The 22448-nt window shown below is 37.9% G+C and overlaps 1 protein-coding gene across 1 annotated transcript in view; it reads left to right on the top strand.

The window, feature by feature from the left end:
- Positions 1 to 22056, top strand: part of LOC125226991 — a 35144-nt gene extending 13088 nt beyond the window's left edge. Inside the window, exons 3-5 of the mRNA XM_048131180.1 lie at positions 1004 to 2412; positions 14101 to 14259; positions 21874 to 22056. Of these exons, the coding sequence (XP_047987137.1) occupies positions 1004 to 2412; positions 14101 to 14259; positions 21874 to 22056 (1751 nt within the window). The remainder of the gene's footprint in view (positions 1 to 1003; positions 2413 to 14100; positions 14260 to 21873) is intronic.
- Positions 22057 to 22448: the final 392 nt, after the last annotated feature.

Genomic DNA, 22448 nt, shown 5'->3' with positions numbered 1-22448 from the left:
AGCACCCCAACGCACTTCGCGCCCGCGTGGTCGTCAACGTCAACCCCGTCAACAAGATAATCTGGCTTCCTCGCCGAGACGTCTTCGGAGCCAGAGGGGGAGATTATAATGCAACGTAAACAGAAACCACCGCGCGTAGTAAAAATATGAGCGATAAGCGCTCCTCAATGAGCCCGGTACTAGTAACCCGCCTTACCCCGCGCGCGCGCAGCCCGCTCGTTCGCCCGCGCCAGGCCTTTATAAGCCACCGCGCGGCCGGCGCTCGCTCAGTTGGTCTCGCGCAGCGATCCGATCACATTGACATGGGACGGAGTAGCTGACTTGACGAGCTAAGCATCGCGACCGCCCGGTATTGCTTCCGTAGCACGGTACGTGCCGGTCAGCCGCGAGGTATTTTTCTAAGTGCTAGGACGTACACTTTGTACTTAGGTGTAGTTGCGCTGAGCGATACTTCCGTAGCACGGGATATCTGTTTGGCATTGCACTACGTTTCGTATGCATATTAGTATAAGAACCGTAAGTTGTAATATGTTATAGTTTTAGTTGTAAATGCTAAGTTTAGCTTGTCGCTTAATTGTTAAAGTAAAATTATTAGTTAAACTCTGTTGCTTTGTTTTTGCGCATGTTTGATTTTCGAAACGCTTAGCTTTGTTAAAGTTATACTTGCACTGTATTATTATATTCTCTTGTAAACTTTTATAGTTAGTTTTCTCATTTGCTAACATTGTTTAATGTTAATATTTGCACAATAATAATTTACGCTTGTTGCTTATTGTTTAGCTTTCTTATTTCTCACTTTTGGTACTAGCTTGCCGTACTGTTTTGTTAATATTTACTGTGACGCATTCAACTCATTGCTTTTAGTTTTTTCCATTTCTTAGTTTTAGCTAACGCTTGCCTTACTGTTTGTGTAATATTTACTGTCGTTTGGTTTTCTTGACAATAAACGTCTTTAAATCTGCCGTGGTGGTTTCTATATTCGAACCTGCATTATAATCTCGATGTAACATTCTGCTCGATGGATACTCTCCTATCATAGATGTCTTGAAGCGTGATGCGATGAGAGCTATTGACGAAGATGACATAGAGTTATCGCCTGTTTCCAGAAACCTTTTTGGAACTCCGAGCACAGATATTGCCTCTATTGACGTAGCTGAACGAGTTCTCAGTCTCGAGGAGGATCAGCAGTTGAACGAGTTGATAAGTCAACACGAAGACATTTTTATTCCAAACGGAAAACCAACGACGCATACAGAGCATGTCATCGACACTGGAAGTCATAGACCCATCTCTGTACCACCGTATCGCTTACCGCCAGCAAAAACTGAAATTTTGAGAGCGGAAGTCAGCAAAATGCTTAAAGAAGGGATAATCAAGCCATGCCAGTCACCATGGTCCGCACCTGTTGTTATGGTTCCTAAGAAGGATGGAGGAACTAGAGTTTGCGTTGATTATAGACAATTAAACGCTATCACAACACCTGACGTGTATCCCTTGCCTCGTATTGATGACCTTCTGCACAACGCTAAACGAACGCCTTTCATGTCTACCATAGACTTGCGTGCTGGCTATTGGCAAATCAAAGTTAAAGACGAAGATCAAGCTAAAACTAGCTTTGTCACGCCATTTGGCATGTATTTGTTTCTCCGTATGCCATTTGGACTCCGGAACGCCCCAGCCACATTTCAGAGGCTTATGGATGGTTTCCGTATATCACTGAGTCATATAAAACTCTTAGTTTATCTCGACGATCTTATTATCATGTCAACATCGTTTGAGCAACATTTAAAAGATCTTCAAGATGTATTCGCTCGTTTAAAGGAGTACAACTTAACAGCGAATAGAGAAAAGTGCAACTTCTGCGTCGCAAAGATAAAGTATCTTGGCCACTATATTACAGCGGATGGACTGGAACTCGATTCAGACAAGATCAGTTCTATTTTAAAGATGCCCGCGCCTTCTAACCTTAAACACTTACTGTCTTTTATACAAACCTGCTCTTGGTACCGAAGATTCGTGCCAAACTTCGCTAAAGTTGCTGAGCCTCTCACACGTTTGACAAAGAAGAACACAGAGTGGACTTGGACAAGCGAACAGCAGACTGCGTTTGAGACTTCAAAGAAACTTCTTGTTTCAGCTCCCGTTTTGGCACAGGCTGATGATTCTAAGCCTTATATAATCAAATCAGATGCCAGCAGCTATGCCATCGGTGCAGTTTTAGTGCAGGGGGAGGGAGAACAAGAGCATCCCGTGGAATACGCTAGTCGGTTGTTAAATCAGGCAGAGCGCAACTACTCGACTACTGAACGAGAAGCTTTGAGCGTCGTTTGGGCAGTAAACAAATTCCGTGGATATACAGAAACCACCGCGCGTAGTAAAAATATGAGCGATAAGCGCTCCTCAATGAGCCCGGTACTAGTAACCCGCCTTACCCCGCGCGCGCGCAGCCCGCTCGTTCGCCCGCGCCAGGCCTTTATAAGCCACCGCGCGGCCGGCGCTCGCTCAGTTGGTCTCGCGCAGCGATCCGATCACATTGACATGGGACGGAGTAGCTGACTTGACGAGCTAAGCATCGCGACCGCCCGGTATTGCTTCCGTAGCACGGTACGTGCCGGTCAGCCGCGAGGTATTTTTCTAAGTGCTAGGACGTACACTTTGTACTTAGGTGTAGTTGCGCTGAGCGATACTTCCGTAGCACGGGATATCTGTTTGGCATTGCACTACGTTTCGTATGCATATTAGTATAAGAACCGTAAGTTGTAATATGTTATAGTTTTAGTTGTAAATGCTAAGTTTAGCTTGTCGCTTAATTGTTAAAGTAAAATTATTAGTTAAACTCTGTTGCTTTGTTTTTGCGCATGTTTGATTTTCGAAACGCTTAGCTTTGTTAAAGTTATACTTGCACTGTATTATTATATTCTCTTGTAAACTTTTATAGTTAGTTTTCTCATTTGCTAACATTGTTTAATGTTAATATTTGCACAATAATAATTTACGCTTGTTGCTTATTGTTTAGCTTTCTTATTTCTCACTTTTGGTACTAGCTTGCCGTACTGTTTTGTTAATATTTACTGTGACGCATTCAACTCATTGCTTTTAGTTTTTTTCCATTTCTTAGTTTTAGCTAACGCTTGCCTTACTGTTTGTGTAATATTTACTGTCGTTCGGTTTTCTTGACAATAAACGTCTTTAAATATGCCGTGGTGGTTTCTATATTCGAACCTGCATTATAATCTGGATGTAGGGGATGAAAATCCGAAGAGGGGTGGGGCGTGCGCGTAGGCGAAGATAGAAACGACGTGTAGTAATCTCGGGCGTTTATTCAGCCAACACTATGCTAAAATTGCTAAATACCTATTCTAACGAGGTTCCAAAGGCCGTACAGCGTCCTTGAGGACAACCGACGAGCGCAAAGGGGAGCGTGGTAGACGTAATCAAATGGCTTTACAAAGGTCCCAAACGGTACACTATGTGTGCGCAATTGACTCCTAGCTAATTCTAGATACATAGGGCATCTATTAGGTTTTCGATTTCATGCAGTCTGTATTCTACGTGACACTGATTAATTACAAGATTTACAAGCTCGCAAGTTATTAATTGTGTAAGTGTTATTTATTAATTGTGTAAGAACGTCCTATAATATTTATTTATTTTATTATTCAAGATTAATTATTTCAGTAGTGTACTTTACACCTGATAATCAAGTAACCAGTAAAAATAAAAATGCCATAAAATACGTGTGACGCTAAAGGGGCGACCTTATCGAGCTTGTACCGATTAACAAGTTAAACAAGCTATACAAGACGTTATTACAAGCCCATATCTTGTATCTGCAAAATTAAACAGCCGTATAACATAACATATGATCGCAATCTACTTTGCGACCATTCTAGCTCCGAATTTACGATCCAAAACACCTCGTAGAATTTGCATACGCCAATGACAAAGAAAAGTAGTTGACAAGTGAACGATTGTGTTATTTTTGCGTCTGAATGGCCCTTTAAAGGCACCGGACTGGGTTATTAAATTACAATAATTCTTTGGGAAGTCGCCATTCGGGTTTGTGAAGGGGTGAGTCCTGTTTTGGTTTGTATAGAGATTGAAACACCGTTTCTTGAGCCGAAAATATAATTTTAGCTAACAGGGTGGCTAGCCGAATGGCACAATCGCTCACGAAACGCTCACGAAACGAAGCGCTAGTAGATATCTATCTCTATCGCGCTTGCGTATTGGCGCGACAGAGCCAGCGGCGTATCGTTTTCGTTTGGCGTCGGAGAAATGCCATTCGGCTACGGGGCCAGGAGCGAATGTCGGTATTGGTACTACAGTTGAGAATTCGTCTTACAGTTGACTTAGCGTGTGTCTTAAAATAAATTATTTACCTAGTTGCCGTTTGGTTGGAACATCTGAATATTTGAATATTAAATTAGCAAACACCACAGAACTATATTTAGATAGAATAAACAAGTTCATCTATTTGTATAGGGGCCGAGCGTGTCAAATTTTGTACTGAAGTTGTTTCTTCCCTGTAATTTTAAATATGTCTCAGGCTCTTGATTGTTCATAATTTTTGTGTTGTTGCAATTGAATATCACGTAACGAGGCATTTTTTATGTTTTGATTGACTTCAACTTACAAAAATTGACGCCCGAAAGCTGCAAGCTGCGAGTAAAGACGGACAACTCAGTGGATTTCACTGAGTTCATTTGACACGCTAAGTAGATACGTTTGCTTGATCTATGGTATATATGACATCTGTGGCAAACACGGAAAATCGTCTACTTAAGAGGAAGATACGGTAGCGAAAATGCTAAAATGGAAAGGAGCTCCCCTTTCAACTTGGGAATTTTAGTTAAATATACAAGTGTTATTAACCAGATTTATAGAAAAAAATTGTCCATAAAGAACAACTCAGACAAAAGTTATTTCAAACAAATCTTTAAAATCGAGGTTCCGCTCTCGACTCTTTCCTCCTTCAAAACTTAATCAATCGGAACGAAATTTGAGAATCAGAATAACAATGAAATAATCTATGTCGGACCGTTTAGCTTTTTTGGTTAATTGTGAAAAAGGCCGCAATGAAAAAGGCCGTTTTTGAAAATTTTTCACTGGCTCTAGAGTCTTTAAAAAGCAGAATATCAATAAAATCAAAACGGTCCGACACAGATAAAAATATTAACAATCTGTGTTGAAAAAATCATTGCTCTATCTTCAAAAACCAGGGAGGAAATAGTCGAGAGCGTTTGTATGGAGAATTGACCCCTACCGTATCGTCTTAATACAATATTCGCTACGCAGACTTGACGTCTGGTGGCTGCGAATGGAAACTAGCAATACCTATGCCTGTTCTTATACACATTACCTACTATGCTAGGAGGCCTTCTTTAATAAATAGTTATTTTATTTACATTTTCATTTAATTTAGAAATTTATAAGAAAAGTTAATTGAACAAATAAAACCTCAAACTAAATTATTAAAAAACATGTCCGTCCTCAAGAAAAAACTACATCTAATTTGCCACTATGCGGTGACAGCAACCGTACCATTTCGAAATTCAAATTCTCGTGATAAAAAAAGTAAACAGCCACAGACTAATTTATAAATAGAGTCGACAGATTGTCACGCTTTTTGCAGTTTTTATGTAAGTACTTCAAGTTTCTATCTTAGCACGATTCCGTTCGATTCGTTATTACGGCGTTTTGTAACGGATCTAACGGCCGTTACGAGGAAAAAAGCATTAACTTTATATAACTTACATACATTTTAGTGTATTTTTCTTTGAGAAGGTTTTACTCGTTATTACGCCGTTAGTTATGTAAGTAGGTAATTATTTGGAATCTGATTTCACGCTCGGTCTGGTTTTGAGTAAGAATAGAATGTATTGGCAGTGTGACGGCGTTATGTCATGATTGAGTGTAAATGTGTTCCAGATTAAAGTTGCATTAGCTGTTTCTGGCTTCTATGACTAATATCTTTACTAAATACCTTTGTTGGTATGTTTGAAGAATACAAAGGTCGTATGACGGCTCTTAAATAAGTTGCAAGTTGCAATAGTTGTTTTGACGACAGGTTTAGCTCAGTCGGTAGTGACCCTGCCTGTTGAGCCGCGGTCCTGGGTTCGAGTCCCGGTAAGGGCATTTTTTATTTGTGTGATGAGCACAGATATTTGTTCCTGAGTCATGGACGTTTTCTATGTATGTATATAAGTATTTGTATATTATGTATATCGTTGTCTGAGTACCCACAATACAAGCCTTCTTGAGCTTACCGTGGGGCTCAGTCGATCTGTGTAAGACTGTCCTATAATATTTATTTTATTTATTTATTTAATAAATACGAGTTGCTAAGAAGTTTGTTATTACAAATGTGACACATATGCTGGAAGGTTTTAATAAGCTGGAAAACTTCTGGAAAATTTTACAACATTGAGAAGGCATAGAAAAACTTTCAATTTGAAAAGAGAAAAAAAAATCAAGTATGGGAACTAATCGTCTGATTTTTTTGGAGATCAGTATACGTAATTAAATCTTGAAATATTGGGTTGGTAAGAAAGTAATGAGCGAATCATAACCAATATTGTAATTTTTATTTAATTTAGTATTTTAATCATTCATCAAAAATATAACGTCCTTCGTTATCTACTACTTGTCTCCACCGTTCTGGTAAAGAATGAATAGCATCGGCGAAGAAGTTCTTAGGTTTAGATTCAAAAAACTCAGCTATGTACTGTCGTAGATGGGCTTGATCATCGAACTTTTTTTCATTCAAGGCATTGCTTAGCGATCTGAACAATGCGTAATCCGTAGGTGCCAAGTCTGGAGAGTACGGTGGATGAGGTATCACTTTCCAACCTAGCTCCAATAACTTTAGCCGAGTTACTTTTGCAATGTGTGGGCGAGCATTGTCGTGTAAGAAAAAAACTTTAGCATGCTGTGGACGATTCTGACAGATTTTTTGGTTTAAATTTTCAAGCTGATTACAGTATACTGATGCGGTAACAGTCATTCCACTTGGTAGGAGTTCCCAGTGAATAATACCATGAATATCCCACCAAACGGACAGCATAACTTTTTTCGTGTGAGTCTCTGTTTTTGGTGCCTCTATTCCTTTTTCGTTTGGAGCTAGCCACTGACGTTTGCGTGTGTGATTTATATATAAGACCCATTTTTCATCTCCAGTGATAAGATGGTCCAACCAGTTGAATGTGCGGCGAAAAGACAGAAGTTGTATGCAGATATCGGCACGACGGTTTAGTTGATCTCTATCAAGTTCGTGCGGTATCCAAACACTGTATTTGTAGTTTTTTCCCAACTCGTGTAAATGTGTTTCTATGGTGACATGAGAGCAGCCTAACTCGGTAGCAAGAGTACGACTCGTTAGCCTCGGATCTCCTTCAATTAAGGTTTTTAATTTGGCTACATCAATCTTCACCGGTCGACCAGACTTAGGTTGATCTGATAATGAAAAGTCGCCACTACGAAACCGCTGGAACCATCGTTTCGCCGTGGCCTCAGACACAACTTCAGGAGCAACACGCTGACATATATTACGCACTGCTTCGGCGGCTGAATGGCCAGACTGAAATTCATATAGTAAGCAATGCCTTACATGCACTTTTAATTCGTCCATTTTCTTCCTTATATTAGCTCGGCGACAGCTAGTGAATGACTGACGAGAAACTGTGCGACTCGCCCTTTATATACTTTCGACCATAGAAGATTCTAGAACTCTCTCAAAAATTTTATGTGGAATTCAATCGATCGCTCATTACTTTCTTACCAACCCAATATTTTTATTTCACCCGTAACACCCAGTAATAAAATAAGTAGTTGGTCTTCCTAATTATAACTAATTAAGTAATTACATACCCTAATTGATGATGACATACCCTAATACGACAATCTCAATGTTCTCATGGCTTGATTAGAATTTAAAGATACTTCACATATTAGCTCACATATATTACCTAGTATCAAAACTAATGTTACTACATATACATTTGTTCTATTATCTAGAGCGAATATTTGATCTTAAAGTTAGAATAGGTAGTGCCGTCGAACTTTATAAAAGGAAGCGACTAACATAACAGTGAACATGAACACTGCATGAACATGCCTGCACACGGTGCGCAAACGCAGTGGTCACGCGATCGTCGCCGGCGCCGGTGCGGGGTTGCTGGGGGAGAAACTTCCCACGGTGGTTGCAGGGAGCATACTCACACTCCTCCCGGTAGAAACACTGGTCTTTTTGACCAGATTATCTAAAACACACATAGATTTAAGACCTAGCTAGGTCTTCACATAGTGTTTGAAGACTGACGACGAAGTACATACTTAGATCATGACTACCCCCATGATCTTTTTTCGTTTTGATTTTAAGCCCTTTCCTCTCGCTCTATAGGAGCCATTTAGCTAATAATTACGAATGTGGTGATCCTTTTTATATTTTGACCCTTTTTTTCTTACATTTAAATATTAAATTGCGTCCATTGGGTATGATGGCTTTTTACGATATAAATCAGAAATCAGAAATATTTATTGTTTAAAATGTGTAGGTACAGGAAGTAACACTAGGTACATTCATTAAAATTTACGTAGTGGCTTGCGCTCGATATTGACGCCAAATACTTACACATAAGGCGCTGGTACATTTTAACGGCCAATTGCACCAAACACAATTAACCGATTGGTCAACGTTCTACGGCAGAAATCTGAAATAGGTATAAGAATATATCTGAAATAGGCTTAATACAATTTTCTGATCACTTCAACGGCGACAGACGGATTGCTGCAATCATCATTAAAATGTAATATAACATTTAATGTTGTATTGATTTGGTAGCTTGCAAATATTACTGATCACACTCGTCATTATTATATATTTCCTAGTCCCCAGAACATGCAGTAATTCGAAACTTAATGCCCCGTGCAATGAAATCTCTACTTACTATTTTAACGAATTCAAACGGTTCCGGTTCGGTATAATAATAATTGCTGCAAAACAGACAGGACGTCCTGCATCGAATCGCTCGTAAAACAACTATTATAACTGTACACCTACCAAACTATCTGCTACCCTAATATAAACTTTGTAGCGAAGTTACTAATGCATAGTTTTATATTGGGGTTATATCTTGTAGACGTTAAACGCGAATCCTGAGCATCCCTTACATGCGTGACGGGTCAAAATCGCGATTTTATTTATAACATTTACGACAGCTGGGGTTTGTCAAGACGTAAAAAAATTTAAGAAATTCCCCCTCGACGAGACCCCTCGAACGGGTTCCAATGTATAAATCCCACGTTCTTTTCTAAAGGTTTTAAAATGCGTATAAAATTATACAGGGCACTATTGGAATTTATTTCGCCAGCGAATTCGCAATGCGTGCACGTGTTTTTTAAACATTGATTTTCGCCCCAAGGATTTATGTGATCTATAGAATGTTTTTAAATGTGCCAATTAAATGTTGAACGACCTGTGGTTTTTATTTACCTGTTCGTGTGAATGGCTTTGGAAATTACTGGTTTCATATATTTTTGGCATAAACACAGCTCGAGATATTGACTTATTGAGGTGTATTTCTCCGATTGTGTATTATCATATCCACAAGTTTCAAGTCCTTGACCTACTCTTACTACTTCATTTTTGTATATTGTTTCACTTAGAACTCGCTCCCTTTCTTGACAAGACTTATTATAATACCTACCCTCCAATTGAATATTACCAGTTATAAATAGACTAAATATTAGTACACTAAAATAGTTGATGCTGAAAAAACAAGTAGCAGCTATATAAGCTCTCATAACAAAAACGCAAAACTAATTCAATAACCGAGTAGCTTACCAAACAATCAAAAACATAGTCATACAAAAACTTATTCAATGAGCCTATTGGCCCACAAAACTAATAATCTTAATTACCCAGCAATCAGCCACAAAAGCATTATAACAATACCATAACAAAATGACAATATCAATATCTGATCACCGATCCACCGTCTTATGATAATCAGCCATAATAGAGCCATATTGTATGGTCTCAGTTTCCAGCGATACAATGCTGGTGTTTTTACAATGGCCGTATGAAAAGACTGTTTTATGTACAAACGCGCGCGCAAGTGTGTTTGTGTCAATGAACCTCTGATAATGGGTTTGTGACTATTTAATTGGCTACGATCGTAACAGCACTTTGTTTGTCTACATACGCTTTATTGCACAATTAATTATATTTTTCAAACAGTTTATGGTTACAGTACGGTCGCATTGCGTGTGGATGAAAACGATTAGCAGGTTCACTATAGATTTAACGCAAATATTCATCTCACATTCTTAAATATAACAATCTATTAATATAATTCGATTTAACAGTATTGTATAAGAAGTGGAATCTCATTGAAATTTTTGTATAAGATGACTTAAAAGACGGCACGTTCCAACGATTCATCCTGTATTGATATTCAATTTCAATACCATTCAGGAAATGACATCCCAATGAAAACCACCCCAAACTAAACATCCACAAAAGCGCCGGAATCCGAACTTTTATCGCCAGTCATTATCATTTTAATTCGCATAAAAACGTGCATTACAAAGCAAATCATTCAAACTTTATCTTTTCCGAACTTATATAAAAATACAACTCTACTGTTTGCATTTAAAGTTTATATTCAGATGATAATTGGAGTAAGTGAAAATTATAGCTTCATTTGAATATTATGAATGTTCAAACACCTTTGTGGTTGCCTACAAACTTGTACAAAACTACAAAGTTCATCGACCTGTATTATAAAACGATGATACATATGAATGGAGTCAGGTGCAATAAAAATTTTGCATATCTATTGGAATTGTTATATTAATGTGTAAACGACTCGGGAGCGATTGACTTGGCGGGGCTCGTGCTTGTGATTTACATAAGCCTTAATTTATTCTATCACTTATTGATATAAGCCATTGAGTATATTTATATTGTTATCGATGAGTTGTGTGATCGATTGGATCTGTGTGAAGGTTAACAAAAACTATTCTATTACTGTGTCGAATTGGGTTATATTAGGCAGTATACTCAATACAGGCAATAAATACTTAGTAGTTTTATGCTCTTAAATAGATTAAAATTTAGTCTGATGATAGAGTATCAACCTGTAGGGTTGTATCAATAAATTACCAGATTTATTTTGAATTAACTGTAACTTATTAAGAACATTTAGAACATTCTTATAGTAGGTATAACTTTTAGGCTTTTGTCCGCGGCTTCGCACGCGTTAGAAAAAGACAAAAAGTAGCCTATGTCACTCTCCATCCCTTCAACTATCTCCACTTAAAAAATCACGTCAATTCGTCGCTCCGTTTGGCCGTGAAAGACGGACAAACAGACACACACACTTTCCCATTTATAATATTAGTATGGATTACAAAAGATAAGTGTTCTTCGAATAAACAAGTTTAACGGTCCTAATAACATTGACACCGTGTAACAAATCTGCCAGGAGGCAGCTATTATCAAGGATTTTTAGTTCAAACATGGTATCAGCTGGCTAAGCGCAAGCGCGTCTAATCGCAGGAGATGCGTATCTCTTATGAAAAGACATCAACGGCCTCAACGGGTCGTTCCTGGGACTACATTTTCCATGCAATCACTTTCGGCCTTATGTGAACTGTAAGATACGTCAAACATACGATAGAAGTAGATACAATATGGGTCGGTCAGTATCAAAATTGACATTTCAAATAAAAAAAATACCTATGTACGGTCAGTACTAATAGTAGTGGACGAAACAACGCACCAAAACTATCTGCCATCCTGGACAACTTCTCCAAATAATAAAAGTACATTTTACAGGTAATTTAATTTTTAAATTATGCTTATCCTTTATCTCTATTCGAAACATAAAAAATAGACCACGCATCGCTAATCGTAGTTGGTCAAAATATCTTATTATGTGCAAATTCGGCGAAGTTGATTTCAATGTACTTTTTTTTAGCAATTTATATTGTACGTACGTATTTCCGTTTGTCATTTATCAAATAGCAAAAATCTCTATCCGTTTTGACAATTTTGACATGTCGTTATGATTTATTTCATGTGACATATGGTTAGAGTTAATCGGTGCGATCGCAGCGAGCGCGCGATGTCCGGCCTCAACCAGAGATGGGCATCAATCGATTGATTTTTTAGTTAACTAATCAATCGACTAAAAATATCAATCGTCATTATTCAATCGCGATTGATTTAGTTGCGATTAAATTAGTTGTGGGAATGTTCGACTAACAACTAAATTAGTTTTAGTTTCAATCGACTAAATTCCACGAATAAATCATTAAAACTACACAGTCGGCCGTTTTTGCATTTATATCTTATTTGTAACTACAAGTAGGTATGTATATAACATTGGAGAATGCACAGGAGAATTTTGTGGATTATTTTGAAGTAGATATATTCGACCGATTGAGCTAAAATTACGTATACACGTTTAATTTGTAATGCTTGAATGACAATGCAATATTATAACGATATATCGGTAACGAAAAATAGCGAAAAACTGCAGTGTTCACAAGTAGCAAACAAAACAATTAAGTATGTTATTGCAATACTTTAAATTATACGATACTGAGTAAATCTTAGACATAGAAATTACCAGTATTTTGCTGTCTCTGTCGATAGTAAAACTCTTTTTAGTGGCACGTGGTGACAAAACATTGGGCTAAATGACTAATCCTACTTACCTGGAAATAATTTCATTTTGGTGCAAGGGCCGACGCATCTTCTACGTTCGTTCTATTGAATCAAACATCTGCATATTGTTTATCTATTATCTACGCGCACTATTTTGTTGTCATTAAAATATTTAAACCTCTTTGTAATGTAAAGAACTCTCAGCGTTAATTATTGTTCATCTTCCTTGCGGCATTCTACATTCAAATTTATATAATGGCAACAACGAATTTCACGATATTTGGTATATACTATACACCATGTTTTTATTGAATTCCGTTAATTTTAAGGGAAGGTTCCGTAGGTCAAATACAATGAATTGCTCTAAAAAACTAGCGACTTAACTCTTACGGTTGTAGAATTATTCAAAAAATAAATCAAACATTTTTTTTTTGGAAATGTATTTAAACCAGTCAACCGGGTACTTTTATTGTGTTTTTTTAATGTTATTTTACTAATGCACAAACAAAGTACCCATTTTTTATTTACCCTTAGATAAGAGAAATTTAATCCAATTTCAAAGTGACTGTAGTAGCAAAATAATAGTTACGAGTAGAACACCGATCTAACTCCTTAGAAATGGTTAAAATATCTTAAGTAGGTAATACATGATGATATGTTTAAACATTCGTTAAGATGTCCTAATCAGTCTGTCAACATTAGTTGCGAGAAATAAGTCTAACTAATTAGTCGATTACAAAATTTAGTTGTCCGAAATCAATCGGCAACTAATTTAGTTGCAACTAAATTAGTCGCGCTCTATACAACTAAGATTGATCATTCGTGGTTTTCAATCGTCAGTCGCAATTAAATCTTGTAATTTTAATCGTTAATCGTTAGTCGATTACATTTTGCCCATCTCTGGCCTCAACGTAATGCTATACCATACGCACACGACGGGGAGGCTGGGGACACGTGGTGCAATAGGGAAAATAGATTTTATTTTTAATTGTGAACAATAAATCTAATTAGTTAGTTTGTCTTTACTGCTGATTTGTATTATTCGCAATGAATTGTTTTTATGGAACATTACGGTCTTACGCTGTATAATTCCAGGGTATGGTGTCTATTAAAGACCAATTCCCATAATTTTTAATGCAGAAAGTATTACGAAAAAGTGTAGAGGCTGAACTAATTTTTATTTTGTTGGAGAATTTCTGAATGTAAATAAATTTTGGTGGTCACAAGAGCTCCTCATTCTGCGCGGACAAATAAAATAATTCAGAAAAAAAAAATTTGCATACGAGTATATCGTTTCGCAAGTCAGTGAAACTGATTTTATATTATGCAGAGTAGGGGTTTCAGTTATTTATCAAATTGTATAGAAACCGGACCAAAAAAAAAATTCGACAACAAAAAAAATCAGCTAATATAGTTTCCACCAGTTCCATCTACGCCCGCGCTCCCTGTCGCGCTCGGCAGCGCGTGCAACCGCGCGCGCGCAGGAAGGCGCGTCTCATCTCGCGCAGGATGCGGCGCGGACAGCCGATACATGCCACCCGCCGGTACCACTACAGCCTAACTCCCCTAGCGACCAGTACGCGGTTAGGACTTTTCGCATTGATAGGTTAGCACGTGACCTTTCTAGCGCGAGCAATGACATCTAGCTCGTGTCATGTTTATGCTGGGTGGGGTTACGTTTATCGGTATAGGTACCAGGTCTCATGGTACCATTTCCTTCGCACCTTAGCAGTAGCATCGTGTATTGACAGTAAGTTTTGAAGCAGATGCTACAGCATTGCTGCTGCATCTGACCTTTACACCTTTGGTCTAATTTGTCTGATTTCCTTTCCGTTTTGCTGGAGAGCTATTATTGGTCTTTATCATTAAGTATTGGGTTTGAGTTCGAACTTGCGACTTCTATAAGCTCCCTCCCCGCTCCGCTCCTTGCCGTCTTCATACATATTATTATTATTTTCTTTATTAAGGAAAACAAACAGCATTATATAATACATCTGTAAATCGTACATTTAGGTGGATCATAAGCCAATGAAGTTTTCACTAATAGGTAACACTTATGTGTAAAACACACTAAACACTTATATGTATGTGTGTTATGTGTAAATATCCATTGGTCTTGGGTATTTGTGCTTAATGTGCAATAATGATCTTAATGAGACAGGAATTTGAAGCATTAGAACCCATCTGAACGACTTTCATATTCTGAAGATGTGGTACCGCCGAAAGGAGAGGAAAGAAGGTTTGTATCTTTGATGGACAGTTAAAAGCAAGCTGTATGACCGACCTGATACTTCTTATCGTGTGAAGGCATGATAACTAAAGTTATACTTTGCCAATATCTTGCCACCTCCATCCTCCATTCCTCGAGGCGATCAAAGAGTGAAAATGACCAGATACTCTCATAAGCAACTTAGGAAAACAGAACAACATAGAATTCAAGGGTCACCCTCACAGCGTATTTTGAGCATAAGGTGTGTAGTAAGCGCTATGGAAAATGGGGGTGGCTCTAATTTAATCTTCAAATTTTCAAGAAAAGAGCGTACACCCATCTTAAAGGCCGGCAACGCACCTCCAACACCTCTGGTGTTTCGGGTGTCCATGGGCGGCGGTGATCGCTTACCATCAGGCGACCTGTCTGCTCGTTTGCCTCCTATCCCATAAAAAAAAAAAAAAAAAAAATTATCCTAATTTTATAAACCGTATGCGATACTGATATCGTAAAGTAGGCATTCTATCAAACATCAACATGAGCCTTTTAAATCCTAATACCAACTCTTATCTAGTTATCTCTAATCTAGGCACATAATAACCAGATAAAAATAGAAAAAGGCATCCCATTACATAATTAGTGCATTGTTTTTGCCTTCCGTCACTGCCGGATGTGTCACGGCGCTTCCGACAGATGACGCACGAGTCACGGTGACGCACGCGCAGATTTGACGCAGATGCGTTATGTAAAGGCTGTAAACTAGGATTGTGTAAGGATGGTTGGTGAATCTCCTTCCTAGCAATATCCCATTGGGAACTAATCCCGTGAAGTGATTGAATTGAATTGGTCTGTGTATGACCTGAAATGTGATTAATATTATAGGTCATCATCCTCCTTGCGTTGTCCCGGCATTCGCCGTGGCTCATGGGAGCCTGGGGTTCGCTTTGACAACTAATCCCAAGATTTGGCATAGGCACTAGTTTTACGAAAGCGACTGCCATCTGGCCTTCCAACCCGAAGGGTAACTAGGCCTGATTGGAATTTGTCCGGTTTCCTCACGATGTTTTCCTTCACCGAAAAGCGACTGGCAATTATCAAAAGACATTTCGCATATAAGTTCCGAAAAACTCATTGGTACGAGCCGGGGTTCGAACCCGCGACCTCCGGATTGAAAGTGCTTAACATTATAGGTACCAGTATAAATAATAGCCCAATTAGTGTTTACGCTAAATTTGGGATTAGTTGCGAAAGCGGACCCCAGGCTTTTATGAGCCAGGAGGAGAAGAAGCATGAATACCCACTAGTTCACATAACCAGTGGAGTAATCAACACACAGACCAATACAACAAGACGGCCCTTACAGGGCGACTCGCGGTCACCAAGCATACGACAAATCAGGTGTATAAAAGTTTGAACGCGTGCGACACCGATCAGTAGCGCCCAAGTATACGACCCGCTAACAGTGTTCGTGTCCGCTCGGGAAAAAATCTTAAATAATTAAATTTGGTTGCAAACAATGGTCTCTTGCAGCATAAAGTGGTGTGGCAAGTCTTCTAACACTTCCACATATAAAAAAGATGGAATAACATTCCACAGTTAAGTCAAATTAATTATTTTGTTGAATATTGTTTATTATCCGCGGAGTTCATTTATACTGGTCAATATGGTTGTACTGAGCGGCGCCGATGCGCGTCCATCCCTTTTTGCCTAGTTAACAATGCGATATGCTATCCCTTTCACGTAAACGACTAGGGATGGGGCCATGTTAGTTTATGTCTGTTGCGGGAACTTCGTACTACCGTTCGTTCGTTATGAAATATAAAAGAAAGCAGATTTGTAATTGTGAATAATTATCTAGAATCTGTAGAGTCTGTAGTGTTATTTAGTTGATTGATTAGTTTAGAATATTTAGTTCAGCAATTCCCGTCAACTTTGTACAATGCCACGTCAGCAAATTTTAATTGATCCTATTTTGTTACCAACATTTAGTAATATAATTCGACTTTCGTAAGATATATACAGGATAATTGTTATAATTAAGAAAATATAGATACTAGAGAACCTTAATGACGAAATAAAACTTAATAAAATCTCAATTCATCAACAAAATCTTGGTAACAAAATAGGAATTAATAAAAACAAATTTAACTTTTCCCTTAATTTTTGTACAAAGTTGACGGGAATTGCTGAGTTGGTAATTTAACTTAGTAAACGTAAGTAAAAATGCACAGTTTAGTTATTAGTTACTAGAATGATTTTTATTGAGGTGCTATCACAATCATCATCCTCCTTGCGTTATCCCGGCATCGGCATTCGCCACGGCTCATGGGAGCCTGGGGTCCGCTTTGGAAACTAATCCCAAGATTTGGCGTAGGCACTAGTTTTATGAAAGCGACTGCCATCTGAACTTCCAACCCGAAGGGTAACTATCGCAAAGATGCGTCATTTTTGCAGACGACACTACTTTAATAGTGAAGGGAAGTGATATAAATAATTACGAAGCGGACATAAATAAAGCATTGGCAGATGTTAATTCATGGTCAGAGTGTAATTACCTCCATATTAATGTTAATAAGACTTTGTTTACACAATTTCACCATCACAATTCAAATTTAACTGCAAATCTTGCTATTAGTCTGAATAATGTTCCAATTGTAGAATCTCATAGTGCTAAATTCTTAGGTTTGACAATTGATGAAAATTTAAACTGGAAACACCATGTCGACGCAGTGTGCTCTAAACTAGCGCGATTTGTATTTGCCCTCAAAAATCTAACACATACTGTTTCCGCACAAGCCGCAATAACAGCTTACCACGGATACGTTTCCTCTACTCTGAATTACGGCCTATTATTGTGGGGTAACTCTGTGGAAGTTCAGAGGGCTTTTATACTCCAGAAAGCTTGTGTACGAGCATTGGCTGGCGCTAAATTTGATGCCCCATGCAAACCTCTATTCCAAAAGTTTCACATTCTCCCACTAGCTTGCATGTATATTTTGAAAGTGAGTCTGTTTACAATTAACCACCCGGATTATTTTACAAAGCGTGAAGTAATGTTTACAAGACAACTCCGGGCTCAATACCAACATCTTCTTTACCAACCAGCATGCAACTCTGATGTATATAAGAGAAATGCATTTAACATGTGTATTGTAATTTTTAACAACCTCCCTAAATATTTAAGAATGTTAAACGGAAATGAGTTAAGGATAAAATTGACTGAGTGGCTACTTGGACACTGTTTTTACTCAGTTAAGGATTATTTGGAATGTAATGAGGATTGCTGATTTGGTGTTGACATAAATTATTTTATTGCTTTAGCTTTTGACAATTCTGGAATAATACCCTAGTTTATAATTATTACTTTTCATTCATTGACTATCCTAATTCTACTTTACTGTCATTTTTATATATACTTTTTTTTTAATTGTATAATGATTGCATGCTCATAGTTAGTTAATTAGTACTCGTACCTTCATGTACAAACTGTAAATAATTTGCATGTTGATGTTATGTCGACGGGATACTGTGACTAAATATTTTACTTATAAGATCTTATTGTAACGTATTCATGCAAATAAATATTTCTATTCTATTCTATTCTAGGCCTTATTGGAATTGGGGTAACATCGTAATCAGATATGAAATTTAATCTATGGCCACGTTTCTGGTCCATCAGCAGATCAGCTCCATGATACCATAATATTGCATCGTCACATGATTTACACAATTATGTGTGCAAAATTTCAGCTCAATCGGTTAAAAATATCTGCTTTAAAAGTTGCATGATTTCACCCGAATATACTAACATTGCAAGTTAAATAAAAGCTTGAAAAAAACGCCTAACTTGCACATTTCTTACCATTACTTGTAGAAATAATACTTTATAAACTAAAGAAATATAAATAAGTTAGAAAAACTGCTATAATATTATAATTTGTTGCAAAACAAATTCACCACAGTACTGGTACCGGTACCATAGTCTATAATAGACATGTCCCATTCCCATCCCTACGGCTAATCGTAAAGGCGCGCCATTATTTGAAACAACCAATGGCAGCACCGTGCGCTCCCGCCTCACCCCGCAAAGATTGGTGATTTGCGTCTCGAACAATATCGCTTGCATTAGGTTTCTAGTGGGGTGTTCTGTGAATCAACATGATTGATGGGTGTCAAAAAACATCCACGTAGCACTCTGGTCGAACCGCACCCATAGATATAGTCTTAGACTAACTGCTTTTTAGCCGTACGAAACTTCTAAATAAAAATATTAGAGCTATATTTTAGACTAATAAGTTGGCAATGTTTTCATTAACTTGGCAATGCAAATCCATACATATATGATAGAAGCCCAAACTGCTAACACTTGACATGATAGCGCAGTTGTAGGACACCATTCGCTAGGACTTACTTTCTTCCTTAAATCAACACTTCCTGAAGTACTACTTGTAAACTTAGCGGATACAGCATAATGTATATGTCGCAGGGAAATGGCCAAAACAGAGATTTCATCAAATTACTAAGGGATATGATCAAATCACGCAGGATGTCAAAATGGCGAATCCATTTCAGTCATTTGACTAAGTCCCTTACTCTGTTTAGTGAAATCACAAAATCGATCAATAGACACGCCACGTTTTGTCATTGCACTAGATTGCAGTAAGTTGACGAAACGAGCTTATATAAAGTAAAATAGTTTTATCATTTCGCTAAACAAGTTCAGTGAAAAGACAAAATGTTTTAATAAATATGAAAATAATTTAAAATGAAACATTTTTAGCTTTGTTTCTTCACTTACTCTATTTTTTTTTCTTATTTATAGAAAATAAAAAACTCTTAAAAATGGATTCAATTATACCCTTTCACTAATCCAGTTAAGGATTCAATCAAATCAAGTGACAAAGGCAAGAGTCTAATAAATCTAATTGGATATATTAGATTCTTGGCTTTGTCATTTCACGGGATTTTATCAAATCCCTAAACAAATCTAGTGAAATGACAAAACGTGGCGGGTCTATTGGCCGATTTTGTGATCTCACTAAACAGAGTCAGGGATTTAGTCAAATGACTGAAATTTTCTACAGAAATGATGAAATGGATTCGCCATTTTAACATCCTGCGTGATTTGATCAAATCCCTCAGAGATTTGATCAAATCTCTGTTTTGGCCATTTCCCTGCGACATATGTATGTGATATACCATTAATATATAGGTAATTAGGCGCGACATACTCACATTATGTCTGATCCGGGCGGAAGCTGCGCGGGCGCGGCAGGAAGCGGAAGGCGGGTGCGCTGCAAACATGGCCGCCGTTAGATCACCAGGTTGGGTTACTGATGTCAGAATAGACTAGAAAAAGGAATACTCAAACCATGCGAAAATAATTAGTTTTGACTTGACACCAAAACCACACCTCGGAAAATGGCGATCAAATTATGAAAGAGGCGCGTTCCTACGCACACAGTCTAAGCTCATGTAGGTGAACGCGTACCATGGTTGTATCATGTATGAGTGAGATATGACAGGTAGCGGTAACTGTGAGGTAACCGAAAGCGGGTGGGCGGCACTTTTAGCGGGGAGCGGGAGTGGCCATATTGAACGATAGTAGGTAGGTTACTCTTTATTATATTGTGTCAAAACTAGTTTTTACTGAAAATAATTTAACCAGAAAGAAACTAATTTTGAGTGAAAAAATCGACACAGAAAACTGAGGGAAAGCATTATTAATAAAGTCACCCTAGTTCTCAATCGTATTAATTGCATAAAAATGTAGTGGTCTATATTCAAATTCTTGTAAATGTTTTGTGAGAATAAAACAAATATATAGACACCTACTGACTTACCCACCCATCATGTTATTTTACACATTTGGCATATGTTCATACTAATTCAAACTAGTGTAAAATAATTACGTTTAGATTCGATTTCTAAAACTACATCATTTGTGCTGAAAGTTTGGTATACCTATGTAACGTTAGATACGTCTTGCCACTAATGGATTTCAAGTTTATTTGTACAACTTTCCTCTGATCATAATGTTTTTTCACTATCCCATCCACGTTTCTACTAAATGCAAGCGCAAACATCTTATGTGCGTTAAAAATTAGAATATGCATATGCATTTTGTCACTGTCTCGGTCGCTCTCTGCCATTCTAGTACAAAAAGTCATATATACACCTAGGAAAGTGCAAGAAAATAAAACATATAGGTTTTAGAAACAGCACATTAGTGGCAGTAATTGTCGCAGATCTTCAGTGCATCTCCTTTTACCCTATTCCTACAGTTTACAGAGATTTCCAGTAAGTATAGAGTAGATCTCCACTCACACAAAGTTCTCGAACATTTTGAAGTCATTCTCAAGGTGGTTTTCTAGATATGTGTACATTTTGTTATGCGTTTTGAACATCAGTCCCTAATTTCCTCTTCGATTAGGAGCGTGCGAGTGGACACATAGTGTTAACGACCTTTTACACTTCACGGGTTGGTCAATTCTGTTACAAAGAGGCTTATTAATATTCATACGACTGAATCTGCGGCGGTGTGACAAATGAAATGCCTACGTATGACGAAAACTGTAAGAGGCCAAAATATTCCTTATCGGAGTGGTTTACTTGTGAAGTCTATGAAAGAAACGATTGGCACAGGATGCTTTCAAGAATTGTATTTATTAATAAAAAATCATTCACATGAAACTTGCACACAGGATGTATTTAATTTATCTTACATATTCAGGTACTAAAACGATCATCTACTGTCGATATCTAGCAGACAATGGACTTCAAGAATACACTACAATAACCGTCCATGCGGACGTGAGTATACCATATCCAACGGTCCCCTTCGATTCAGAAATACATCACTGATCCGCGTTGATGAAGATCTTCCCCATTGTCACTCAAAATCTTCAAGAAATTTAGAACGTGCGAAAACATAGTTGAGGAAACAAATATGTATCCTCTCAATCGTGTGTCTTTGCTACATTTTAAGGACCTTCAAGAGTGCAACCAGTTAAACAGAAAAATACTGTCGGTGTCGATCGTGTGCCGCTGCCGTTGCTTCGTGGAATCGGCGGCTGTAAAGGGCCCCACCCGTAAAGCACGGCGCGGCACGGCGATTTGCCGGATTATACGGCCCGGCGCTGGGTCACGCTGCGGGGTCACGCCAGGGTAATGTCACGGTGGAACGAAAGTGTGGTCACTGGTGGGCTAGTTGGGTCAGGCTTTAGCTACTTTTCTCGAAAGTCATAAGTTTGTTACAAAGCAACGATGTCGCTAAATATTTTATAGATATGATTTCTCTTAGTTGAAATTGTGCTCAAAAACTCTTAAAGTTTATCGATTGGGCCTTTTACCGAAAAATACTAATTAATTTACAGTTAACAATACTAAAATAGTAAGCGTGGGGTACAAATATCTATGCAGGGCGGTCACTTGTATATGCAACGGACTGACTGCACAGTGTGTGTACATAGATTGACGGCCTATTAGTACATATAGTTATATTCATGATACTTACCTATTAGGATTTTTAAACTATTTTAACAGCAAATGATACCTTCCCTT

The sequence above is a fragment of the Leguminivora glycinivorella genome, chromosome 6 (genome assembly GCF_023078275.1).
Source record: "Leguminivora glycinivorella isolate SPB_JAAS2020 chromosome 6, LegGlyc_1.1, whole genome shotgun sequence".
Taxonomy (NCBI): domain Eukaryota; kingdom Metazoa; phylum Arthropoda; class Insecta; order Lepidoptera; family Tortricidae; genus Leguminivora; species Leguminivora glycinivorella.
The sequence above is the reverse complement of the archived record's forward strand: the minus strand, read 5'-3'. Positions and strand labels throughout refer to the sequence as shown.